The sequence below is a fragment of the Scyliorhinus torazame genome, chromosome 13 (genome assembly GCF_047496885.1).
Source record: "Scyliorhinus torazame isolate Kashiwa2021f chromosome 13, sScyTor2.1, whole genome shotgun sequence".
NCBI classification, from domain to species: Eukaryota; Metazoa; Chordata; class Chondrichthyes; order Carcharhiniformes; family Scyliorhinidae; genus Scyliorhinus; species Scyliorhinus torazame.
The window spans coordinates 39,129,807-39,142,571 of NC_092719.1; the positions used below are offsets into that span (position 1 = coordinate 39,129,807).

The following is a 12,765-nucleotide window of genomic DNA, read 5'->3' on the forward strand; positions in this document are numbered from 1 at the left end:
AGGCTGAGATGCAGCCAGATAGGATGCTTTCTATGGTGCACCTATAAAAGTTGGTAAGAGTCAATTGTGGACATGCCGAATTTCCTTAGTTTCTTGAGGAAGTTTGGTGCTGTTGTGCTTTCTTGCTGGTAGTGTCGACGTGGGTTGACCAGGACAGATAGCATACTCATCACTGGTTCAAGTGAACAGGAACACTTGACAAATTTGGAAGCTGCACTGAAGCGGCTACAGAGCCACAACCTTCGAGCTAAGAAGGAACAGTGTGACTTTTTATAAGTCATCCATAAATCACCTTGGCCATATTTTGGACAACGACAGTTCATGTAAAGAACCAAAGAAAATGTCAGTAATCTTAGAAGCACCTCAAACTGTAACACATTTAAGGATTGATCAATTATTATGGTAAAGTTGTGCCAAATTAGGTAACATAATTGAAGATTTTACACAATTTGCTATGTACCAAACAGGCATGGCACTGGTCGGAAGAATATGAAAATGCATACAATGAAGTGAAAGAAGCTTTACTGAAATCCAACCATGTTGATTCATTGTACCCCAAAAATGAAGATGTAATTAGCTTGCGATGCCCCACCCTATGGGGTTGGTGCAGTCATCTCACACACTATGCTTTCAGGAGAGGAATGACCAATGGCATTTGGTTCATGCACTCTTACTAGTCTAGAAATTAATTATGCTCAGCTAGGAAAAAAAGCTTTGAATATCATTTTCGGTGTAAGAAGGTTCCACCATTTCCTTTAGAACATAGAACATACAGTGCAGAAGGAGGCATACAGTGCAGAAGGAGGCAATTCGGCCCATCGAGTCCGCACCGTCCCACTTAAACCCTCACTTCCACCCTATCCCCGTAACCCAATAGTCCCTCCTAACCTTTTTGGTCACTCAAGGCAATTTATCATGGCCAATCCACCTAACCTGCATGCCTTTGGACTGTGGGAGGAAACCGGAGCACCCGAGGAAACCCGCACAGACAGTGACCCAGTGGGGAATCGAACCTGGGACCCTGGCGCTGTGAAGCCAAGTGCTATCCACTTGTGGAACCGTGCTGCCCATTAAACATCTCATGTCTTTGCCCATTTATGGATGTCATTTTACCCTTTTGACAGATCATTAACCCTTGACTACAATCTTTGGGCCATATAAACGTATATGGAGCTGCGGATGGACTCACTTTGGAGCATCTGCGATGCTGAGGAGGTCGTGGATAGCACGTTTAGCGAATTGGTCACACCACAGATTAGGATTGCTGAGGGAGAAAGGGAATGGGTGACCAAAAGGCCGAGAAAAAGCAGGAAGGCAGTGCAGGTGTACCGTTTTGGATACTGTTGGGGGAGATGGCTTACCAGGGGAAGGCAGCAGTAGCCAGGTTCATGGCACCGTGGCTGGCTCTGCTGTACAGAAGGGTGGTAAAAAGAGTGGAAGGGCTAGAGTCAAAGGGGATTCAATTGTTGGGGGAGTAGATAGGCGGTTCTGTGGTCGAAAACGAGACTCCCGAATGGTATGTTGCCTCCCAGGTGCACGGGTCAGGGATGTCTCAGATCGGCTGTAGAACATTCTGAAGGGGGAGGGTGAACAGCCAGTTGTCGTGGTGCATATAGGCACCAATGATATAGGTAAAAAATGGGATGAGGTCCGACAAGCAGAATTTAGGGCGTTAGGAGCCAAATTAAAAAGTCGGACCTCAGAGGTAGTATTCTCAGGATTGCTACCAGTGCCACGTGCTAGTCAGAGTAGAAATGAAAGAATAGGCAGAATGAATGAGTGGCTTGAGAGATGGTGCAGGAGGGAGGGGTTCAGATTTTTGGGACATTGGGACCGGTTCTGGGGGAGGTGGGACTGCTACAAATTGGACGGTCTACACCTGGGCCGGACTGGAACCAATGTCCTTGGGGATGCTTTTGCTAATGCAGTTGGGGAGGGTTTAAACTAATGTGGCAGGGGGATGGCAACCAAATGAGGAGGTTAGTGCCTGTAAGGAACTAGATCATGAAGTCAGCGTGACTAAGGGGAAGAGGAGGCAGGGAGCAGATGATAAACACAAAGGGACTGGTGGTCTGAGGTGCATTTGTTTTAATGCAAGAAGTGTAGTAGGTAAAGCAGATGAACTTAGGGCTTGGATTAGTACCTGGGAGTATGATGTTATTGCTATTACTGAGACTTGGTTGAGGGAAGGGCATGATTGGCAACTAAATATCCAGGATATTGATGCTTCAGGCGGGATAGGGAGGGAGGTAAAAGGGGTGGAGGAATTGCATTACTGGTCAGAGAGGATATCACAGCTGTGCTGAAGGAGGGCACTATGAATGACTCGAGCAGTGAGGCGATATGGGCAGAGCTCAGAAATAGGAAGGGTGCGGTAACAATGTTGGGGCTGTACTACAGACCTCCCAACAGCGAGCGTGAGATAGAGGTACAAATATGTAAACAGATTATGGAAAGATGTAGGAGCAACAGGGTGGTTGGTGGTGATGGGAGATTTTAATTTTCCCACATTGACTGGGATACACTTAGTATCAGAGGTCTGGATGGAGCAGAATTTGTAAGGAGCATCCAGGAGGGTTTTCTAGAGCAGTATGTAAATAGTCCAACTCGGGAAGGGGCCATACTGGACCTGGTGTTGGGGAATGAGCCCAGCCAGGTGGTTGAAGTTTCAGTCGGGGATTACTTTGGGAATAGTGATCACAATTCCGTAAGTTTTAGAATACTCATGGACAAAGACGAGAGTGGTCCTAAAGGAAGAGTGCTAAATTGGGGGAAGGCCAACTAAACCAAAATTCGGCAGGAGCTGGGAAATGTGGATTGGGAGCAGCTGTTTGAAGGTAAATCCACATTTTAAAGAGAGGTTGATTAGAGTGCAGGACAGACATGTCCCTGTGAAAATGAGGGATAGAAATGGTAAGATTAGGGAACCATGGATGACAGGTGAAATTGTGAGACTAGCTAAGAGGAAAAAGGAAGCATTCATAAGGTCTAGGCGACTGAATACAGACGAAGCTTTGGAAGAATATCGGGAATGTAGGACCAATCTGAAACGAGGAATCAAGAGGGCTAAAAGGGGTCATGAAATATCTTTAGCAAACAGGGTTAAGGAAAATCCCAAAGCCTTTTATTCATATATAAGGAGCAAGAGGGTAACTAGAGAAAGGGTTGGCCCACTCAGGGACAAAGGAGGAAAGTTATGCGTGGAGTCAGAGAAAATGGGTGAGATTCTTAATGAGTACTTTGCATCGGTATTCACCGAGGAGAGGGACATGACGGAAGTTGAGGTTAGGGATAGATGTTTGATTACTCTAGGTCAAGTCGGCATAAGGAGGGAGGATGTGTTGGGTATTCTAAAAGGCATTAAGGTGGACAAGTCCCCAGTTCCGGATGGGATCTATCCCAGGTTACTGAGGGAAGTGAGAGAGGAAATAGCTGGGGCCTTAACAGATATCTTTGCAGCATCCTTGAACACGAATGAGGTACTGGAGGACTGGAGAATTGCTAATGTTGTCTCCTTGTTTAAGAAGGGTAGTAGGGATAATCCAGGTAATTATAGGCCGGTGAGCCTGACGTCAGTGGTAGGGAAGCTGCTGGAGAAGATACTGAGGGATAGGATCTATTCCCATTTGGAAGAAAATGGGCTTATCAGTGATCGGCAACATAGTTCTGTGCAGGGAAGGTCATGTCTTACCAACTTAATAGAATTCTTTGAGGAAGTGACAAGGTTGATTGATGAGGGAAGGGCTGTAGATGTCATATACATGGACTTCAGTAAGGCATTTGATAAGGTTTGCCATGGTAGGCTGATGGAGAAAGTGAAGTCTCATGGTGTCCAGGGTGTACTAGCTAGATGGATAAAGAACTGGCTGGGCAACAGGAGACAGAGAGTAGTAGTGGAAGGGAGTTTCTCAAAATGGAGAACTGTGACCAGTGGTGCTCCACAAGGACCCGTGCTGGGACCACTGTTGTTTGTGATATACATAAATGATCTCGAGGAAGGTATATGTGGTCTGATTAGCAAGTTTGCAGATGACACAAAGATTGGTGGAGTAGCAGATAGTGAAGGGGACTGTCAGAGAATACAGCAGAATATAGATAGATTGGAGAGTTGGGCGGAGAAATGGCAGATGGAGTTCAATCCGGGCAAATGCGAGGTGATGCATTTTGGAAGATCCAATTCAAGAGCAAAGTATACGGTAAATGTAAAAGCCCTGGGGAAAATTGATGCACAGAGAGATCTGGGTGTTCAGGTCCATTGTACGCTGAAGGTGGCTGCGCAGGTCGATAGAGTGGTCAAGAAGGCATACAGCATGCTTTCCTTCATCGGAAGGGATATTGAGTACAAGAGTTGGCAGGTCATGTTACAGTTGTATAAGACTTTGGTTTGGCCACATTTGGAATACTGCGTACAGTTCTGGTCATCACATTACCAAAAGGATGTGGATGCTTTGGAGAAGGTGCAGAGGAGGTTCACCAAGATGTTGCCTGGTATGGAGGGCTCTAGCTATGAAGAGAGGTTGAGTAGATTAGGATTATTTTCATTAGAAAGACGGAGGTTGAGGGGGGACCTCATTGAGGTGTACAAAATCATGAGCGGTATAGACAGGGTGGATAGCAAGAAGCTTTTTCCCAGAGTGAGGGACTCAATTACTAGGGGTCACGAGTTCAAGGTGAGAGGGGAAAGGTTTAAGGGAGCTATGCGTGGAACGTTCTTTACGCAGAGGGTGGTGGGTGCCTGGAACGCATTGCCGGCGGAAGTGGTAGAGGCGGGCACGATAATGTCATTTAAGATGTATCTAGACAGATACATGAATGGGCAGGGAGCAGAGGGATACAGGTCCTTAGAAAATAGGCGACAGTTTTAGATAGAGGATCTGAATCGGTGCAGGCTTTGAGGGCCGAAGGGCCTGTTCCTGTGCTGTAATTTTTATTTGATCTTTGTTCTTTGTAAACCTCCTTTGGCAACTAATGGATTGTAAAAATGGTCAATGATATCATCGGCACACACTTACAATATTCAGAATTGCAAGCCCGAGCAGCATGCAAATGCTGATGTTTTATCACGTTTGTAAATGCAGATGTTTTGTCATGATTGCTGTTATATTGTCAATATTTTGTATTTCTCGCTCATAGATAGGGTACCTGGGACTTCTTCTCAAGTTCAAAGATGTACACGAACCAATCCAGTGATGGGGAAGGTGATCATAGATCATAGAATTTACAGTGCAGAAGGAGGCCATTTGGCCCATCGAGTCTGCACCGGCTCTTGGAAAGAGCACCCTACGTAAGGTCAACACCTCCACCCTATCCCCATAACCCAGTAACCCCACCCAACACTAAGGGCAATTTTGGACACTAAGGGCAATTCATCATGGCCAATACACCTAACATGCACATCTTTGGACTGTGGGAGGAAACCGGAGCACCTGGAGGAAACCCACGCAGACACGGGGAGGATGTGCAGACTCCGCACAGACAGTGATCCAAGCCGGAATCGAACCTGGGACCCTGGAGCTGTGAAGCAATTGTGCTATCCACAATGCTACCGTGCTGCCCACAATGCTACCGTTTGAAATCCACATCAACACTCCTAAATTTTGGACACTAAGGGCAAATTATCATGGACAATCCACCTAACATGCACATCTTTGGACTGTGGGAGGAAACCGGAGCACCTGGAGGAAACCCACGCAGACACGGGGAGGATGTGCAGACTCCGCACAGACAGTGATCCAAGCCGGAATCGAACCTGGGACCCTGGAGCTGTGAAGCAATTGTGCTATCCACAATGCTACCGTGCTGCCCACAATGCTACCGTTTGAAATCCACATCAACACTCCTAAATTTTGGACACTAAGGGCAATTCATCATGGCCAATACACCTAACATGCACATCTTTGGACTGTGGGAGGAAACCGGAGCACCTGGAGGAAACCCACGCAGACACGGGGAGGATGTGCAGACTCCGCACAGACAGTGATCCAAGCCGGAATCGAACCTGGGACCCTGGAGCTGTGAAGCAATTGTGCTATCCACAATGCTACCGTGCTGCCCACAATGCTACCGTTTGAAATCCACATCAACACTCCTAAATTTTGGACACTAAGGGCAATTCATCATGGCCAATACACCTAACATGCACATCTTTGGACTGTGGGAGGAAACCGGAGCACCTGGAGGAAACCCACGCAGACACGGGGAGGATGTGCAGACTCCGCACAGACAGTGATCCAAGCCGGAATCGAACCTGGGACCCTGGAGCTGTGAAGCAATTGTGCTATCCACAATGCTACCGTGCTGCCCACAATGCTACCGTTTGAAATCCACATCAACACTCCTAAATATGTTGTCACTGCTGGAGAGGGTTTTAGGAAGGTGCTTCCCACCAAAATGTCATGCGGCCCCTTTAATGAGCACTAACTGGTCTACGAACATACAAACACATGAATTAGGAACAGAAGTAGGCCATTCAGTCCCTCAAGCCTGTTCCGCCTGTGGTGATGTGCATCAATGTAAATACATGTAGGCGAGCTAGACACTAGAGGTAGCACAAGAGACATCACACACACACTCAACCAATAGATCAAGTAGATAGGACACGACCAATAGACATTCACGATACACAAGGAGGTGACACGACCACAGGGGGGCATTACACCAACCCATATATAAAGGACACCACACACATGGTCTGCCTCTTGCCAGTGTAGACAGTCAGTGAGTAGAGACACAGGGTTGATTCAATATTACACCCACCACGTGGATTGCAGCAGCTGTTAGTCAGTCTGGGTAGCTATAGTAGGATTAGCAGTAGTGTCGAACCGAGTAATAGAAGTGTATCATCGGCACACACTTACAATATTCAGAATTGCAAGCCCGAGCAGCATGCAAATGCTGATGTTTTATCACGTTTGTAAATGCAGATGTTTTGTCATGATTGCTGTTATATTGTCAATATTTTGTATTTCTCGCTCATAGATGGGGTACCTGGGACCCAGATCTCAAGCTGGAGTCGAACCTGGGACTCTGGAGCTGTGAAGCAATTGTGCTATCCACAATGCTACCGTGCTACTGACGTGGTCCAAATGGAACAGTGTCAGATATTCATCAGAAAAACAAGAGAAAATGCTGGAAAATCTCAGCAGGTCTGGCAGCATCTAGGGGGAGAGAAAAGAACTAACGTTTTGAGTCCAGGTGACCCTTTGTAAAAGCTATAAGACTTAGAAAGTGGGAAATATTTATACTGCGGAGTGAGAATGAAAGATGAGACATAGCAACAGAAACCCAGGGAAACGGGGTGCTAATAGCCACAGAAACCACAGGGAAGAGTACTAATGGCAGTCCCCAGAGAGGACAAAAAGTGTGAAAGGCCAAACAGCAGAGAAACTAACATCAGAGGGTAAACTGTGACAGATGTAGATGTGGGGGAGGGGAAGGGGGAAGCAAAGGGGAGAAAGGGTAAGAAAAGGTGGATAAAATGGGGTGGGGTTAAATATATATAAAGAAAGGCAAGAGAGAAAGAAATGGTAAAAGACAGTTAAAATGAAATGGGATGAAAACAAATGGGTTGAGGTGGGGTAGAGCTAATCTTCTGAAGTTGTTGAATTCGATGTTGACGCCAGAAAGCTGTAGAGTTCCTTATCGGAAGATGAGTTGTTGTTTCTCAAGTTTGTGTTGAGCTTCACTGGAACATTGTAACAGACCTATCTAGTTCACTCCTCCACCATACCCAACTCCTCTCCCATCACCCATGGCACCTTCCCATGCAATCGCAGAAGGTGTAGCACCTGCCCCTTTACCTCTTCCATGTTTACATCCCAGGCCCAAAACACTCATTCCAGGTTAAGCAGTGTTTCACTTGCATCTCTTAGAATTTGGTCTACTGCATTCGATGTTCCCAGTGTGGTCTCCTCTATATCAGAGAGACCAAATGCCGAGCATCTTCGGTCTGTGGCTCCTGCATTCAGGATCCTGACCTTCCCGTTGCTTGCCATTTTAACACAAGACCCTGCTCCCATACCCACATGTCTGTCCTTGGCCTGTTGCAATATTCCAGTGAAGCTCAATGCAAACTGGAGGAACAACATCTTGGGCGGGATTCTCCGATCCCCCACTGGGTTGCCAAATTCTCTGGTCCCGGATATTCGGCGGGGGTGGGAATCGCGCCGTGCCGGTTGGTGCCCCCCCCCCCCCCGGCGATTCTCCGGCCTGCGATGGGCCGAAGTCCCGCTGCTGGAATGCCTGTCTCGCCGACGAGAATCAAACCTTACCGGCGGGACAAGGCGGCCCGGGCGGGCTCCGGGGTCCTGGGGGGGGGGGGGCGCGGGGCGATCTGGCCCCGGGGGGTGCCCCCACAGTGGCCTGGCCCGCAATCGGGGCCCACCGATCTGCGGGCGGGCCTGTGCCGTGGGGCACTCTTTTCCTTCCGCCTTCGCCATAGTCTCCACTATGGCGGAGGCGGAAGAGACCCCCTCCACGGCATATTCGCGGGGGTTGCCGTGTGCGGCCGCTGACGCTCCCACACGGCAAAGGCCTTTCCCGCCAGCTGGCGGGGCAGAAATCAGTCCAGCGGGGGCCTAGCCCCTCAAGGTGAGGGTTCGGCCCCTCAAGATGCGGAGAATTCAGCACCTTTGGGGCGGCGCGATGCCGGACTGATTCGTGCCGTTTTTGCCGCCGGTCGGCAGACATCGCGCCGATTGCGGAGAATCTTCCGATTAGGCCTTCCGGTCTCAACATCGAATTCAACAACTTCAGATGATTAGCTCTACCTCACCTCAACCCATTTGTTTTCATCCCATTTCAGCCCATCGAGTCTGCACCAGCTCTTGGAAAGAGCACCCCACCCAAGGTCAACACCTCCACCCCATCCCCATAACCCAGTAACCCCACCCAACACTAAGGGCAATTTTGGACACTAAGGGGCAATTTATCACGGCCAATCCACCTAACCTGCACATCTTTGGACTGTGGGAGGAAACCGGAGCACCCGGAGGAAACCCACGCACACACGGGGAGGATGTGCAGACTCCGCACAGACAGTGACCCAAGCCGGAATCGAACCTGGGACCCTGGAGCTGTGAAGCAATTATGCTATCCACAATGCTACCGTGCTGCCCCGATATTTCTTTAGATATATTTAACAACCCCATCTTATCCACCTTTCCTTGCCCTTTCTCCCCTTCCCCTTCCCCTCCCCCACATCTACATCTGTCACAGTTTACCCTCTGATGTTAGTTTCTCTGCTGTTTGGCCTTTCACACATTTTGATCTCTCTGGGGACTGCCATTAGCACTCTTTTCCCGTGGTTTCTGTGGCTATTAGCACCCGGTTTCCCTGGGTTTCTGAGGCTCTGACTCATCTTTCATTCTCACACCACAGTATAACTATTTCCCATTTTGTCTTATAGCTTTGACAAAGGGTCATCTGTACTCGAAATGTTAGCTCTTTTCTCTCCCTACAGATGCTGCCAGACTTGCTGAGGTTTTCCAGCATTTTCTCTTTGGTTTCAGATTCCAGCATCCGCAGTAATTTGCTTTTATTCAAAAGAAAAATCCGGATCTCAAGCCCGAAGTCACACGGCGACTTGAGTTGATAGTCCAGAATGGAATTCGATTGTGGGGAGTCCATACAATTATTCCTCTGTCATTACGTAGTAGAGTCCTTGACTAACTGTAAGAGGGACCTTCTGGTGTGGTAAGGATGAAGGAGTTAACACACAGTTATTTTTTGTGGCCACGATTAAATGTGAAAATTGAAGAGCAAGTTGGGCAATGCCAATCTTGTGCAAAAGCAAGGAACACTCCACAATTACAAACATTACGTCCGTGGGAGTGGCAAAACAGACATGGCAGAGAATACACATTGATTATGCTGGTCCACCAGAGAGACACATGTGCTTGGTGATTGTGGACTCGCACTCGAAATGGCCAGAAGCCCAATAATGAAGTCAAGGACGACTGAGCAGATCTTTGAAAAACTAGACAAAATATTCACAAGTCTCGGAACACTGGAGCAGATAATGGTACGCAGTTTACCTCAAGGGGTTTGAGGACTGCTTGAAAGGGAATGGTATACACCATCGCAAGACAGCTCCATATCATCCAGCAACTAATTGATTGGCCAAACATTTTGTGCAATCATTAACGCATTCTATCAAAGGACCAGGAAACATCATTAAGAAGAGTAAACCGATTTCTAGTACCTTATCGGAATCATATTCATGCTACCATATATAGATCACCAGCAATGCTGTTGTTCAATTGAAAACTATGAACACAGTTTGGTTTATTAACTCCATCTGGATACTTGAATCATCGAATACTTACAGTGCAGAAGGAGGCCATTTGGCCTATCAAGTCTGCAGCAACTCTCTGAAAGAACACCCCACCCAGGCCCAATCTCCGCTCTATCCCCACAACCCCATAACCCCATTTAACGTTTGGACAGTAAGGGGCAATTTAGCATGGCCAATCCACCTAACCTGCACATCTTTAGACTGTGGGAGGAAACCAGAACATCCGTAAGAAACCCATGCAGATATGGGGAGAACATGCAAACTTCACACAGACATCCACCCAAGTCGGAATTGAACCCGGGTCCCTAGAGCTGTGAGGCAGCAGTGCTAACCACTGTGCCTCCATGCTGCCAGACATTGTCGAACAACTACAACAAACACAAATTGCTAGGAGGTAAAAAAATCTCTAAAAGACAAGTGTTTAACCAGGGAGAGAGAATTCTAGCTCAGAGTTACACCACCAACAAGAAACCAGCTATGATCCTAGCAAGGACAGGTCCATTATCATACACCGTACAGACGGATGATGAAAGAGTTTGGCGATGTCATGCTGATCAGTTACTTGCTGCATGAAGCAAGTTTGCAGAAACTTCTCAAGCGGTTCTACCTCTAGAAGATCTAGAGAGCTGTACTTTGGAACAGAGATCAGAGACAGTGACGGGTTTAGATTCGGTTTGAGGACTTTTCAATGCCTATCATGACAGATACCAAGGTAACTATTCAAGAAGCACCATTTACAGAAAGCAATGAGGACATTTCTGAGGTCACAAGTAGCCAAGTTGATAATGCCATTTTCTACCAAAAATGAATAGTATCCATCACAGAGACTGTCTCATTGAATTTCATCTTTGTGCCAAAATAATATGTCAGGGGATCTGTTGTATGTATTTGAATTGGTGTTGCACCAATGAAGGAAAGAGGGAGGGGTGTTATATAACTGGGATTACATTCTTGCTGGTTCTGCACCACGTGATGTGCAGTGACATCAGCAGGCTGCTTGCACGGTCTTTGAGCAGATCACCAGCTTGATTGTATGATCAACATCCTTAATAAACTTCTCACTATGTTTTCCAAGAATCCAGAGTGCGGGCACCTCCATATCTTTTCTCTTTGTGGCAACAAAGAAATATGACAGATGGAGAAATTTAAATTTGAGGCACTGGGTGATTTGGAGTCAATGTCAACTATGGCCAGTTACAATTGAAAGTTGTACAGCTTTCCTGGTCAGTCTGACTCATAGAATTTAGTGAGTTAGACTCGTTAAACAAAGAACTATATTTTAAATCTATATTGATTGTTAACAGTAACTGGTAGAATTTCAGGGAGGCGACATACAGCTGATGGGATAATGTGTCATATATTGTCCAGAATTGAATTGAGTTCTGCAAATCCGTCAACGCTGTATGAAGCGAGGGGAATATCTAATGGGAAATAAAAGGTCTCGACTCAGTTGGGGAGAATTTGTTTGCAGTGACCAAAAGGAATGAGCGCTGGGAATACTCTGTCATGTTTTGATGTTTCTAGAAGCCGAGTGGAATTGCATTTGATCTGAATGACAAATTTCATCTTTCACATACCATCCCTCTGCATATAAACCTGAAGACACTCAGGCTCCTTTTCATTATTTTGGATCAAGCATAGTTTCTATTTGGCATGTCAGTTTTTTTCATTTTATTGTATTGGTTCAGTAATGAGTCAATTATTCTCTCTCGCAGCCCCCCCCCCAGTCATTACTCCGATTTGAAAGGCAGCTGGATAAGCAATGACACAGAGGAAAGGTCTTAGGAGGCATTTCTTTAATTTTGATTGCCTGTGTTATTTGATGGAAATATGTTTACAAATGAATGGGGGGGGGGTGCAAAAAGCTTGGACATTACTTTGTTTAGCAAATCAGATTTGGCTCACAATTCATATTTCAGTTTTGATTTCAGGTAGCATTTGATGGACAAGCAAGAGACCCAGGTAACAATTCTGTGATTCTGTGAATGATGTTGTATGATGTGAGCCGTCAATAACCACTGGAGACTTTCTGTAATTTTCTACAATTGTACATATCATTTAGTTTGGACGTTGAATGCAGGATACTATTAACTTGTCTGTCTTAGTTTCAGGAAACTGGTACATGTACAACAGTGAGACTGGGCAGCGGAAATGGTTGAGTGATAGTTGAAAACCATTGGGAATTACTTGGTGACAAGATCATTTTTCCCGGTGTTCAAATTAACACAAATTTATACCTATGTTTCTTATGATGGATTATGATGTAAATCATGCAGTCTTTCAAGATTTGAAACATTAATATATACAATAAAAATTACATGTTCATTTATACTCTGATGTTGGAACAGAATTACTGACATCTAATTTGACAACTTTCTCAAAGTTTTGTGAACTTTTACTCACAGCTGAACATCTGATCATTCCTGTATGAGCCTGTTCCACAGATTTTATTTCTATCTATTATTACACAC

At 46.2% G+C, this 12,765-nt stretch overlaps 1 protein-coding gene across 1 annotated transcript in view; it reads left to right on the forward strand.

The window, feature by feature from the left end:
- Positions 1-12,553, forward strand: part of LOC140387798 (cadherin-related family member 4-like) — a 55,744-nt gene extending 43,191 nt beyond the window's left edge. The window contains exons 11-12 of the mRNA XM_072470925.1: positions 12,226-12,256; positions 12,400-12,553. Of these exons, the coding sequence (XP_072327026.1) occupies positions 12,226-12,256; positions 12,400-12,464 (96 nt within the window). The 3' untranslated portion in view covers positions 12,465-12,553. The remainder of the gene's footprint in view (positions 1-12,225; positions 12,257-12,399) is intronic.
- The last annotated feature ends 212 nt before the right edge of the window (positions 12,554-12,765 follow it).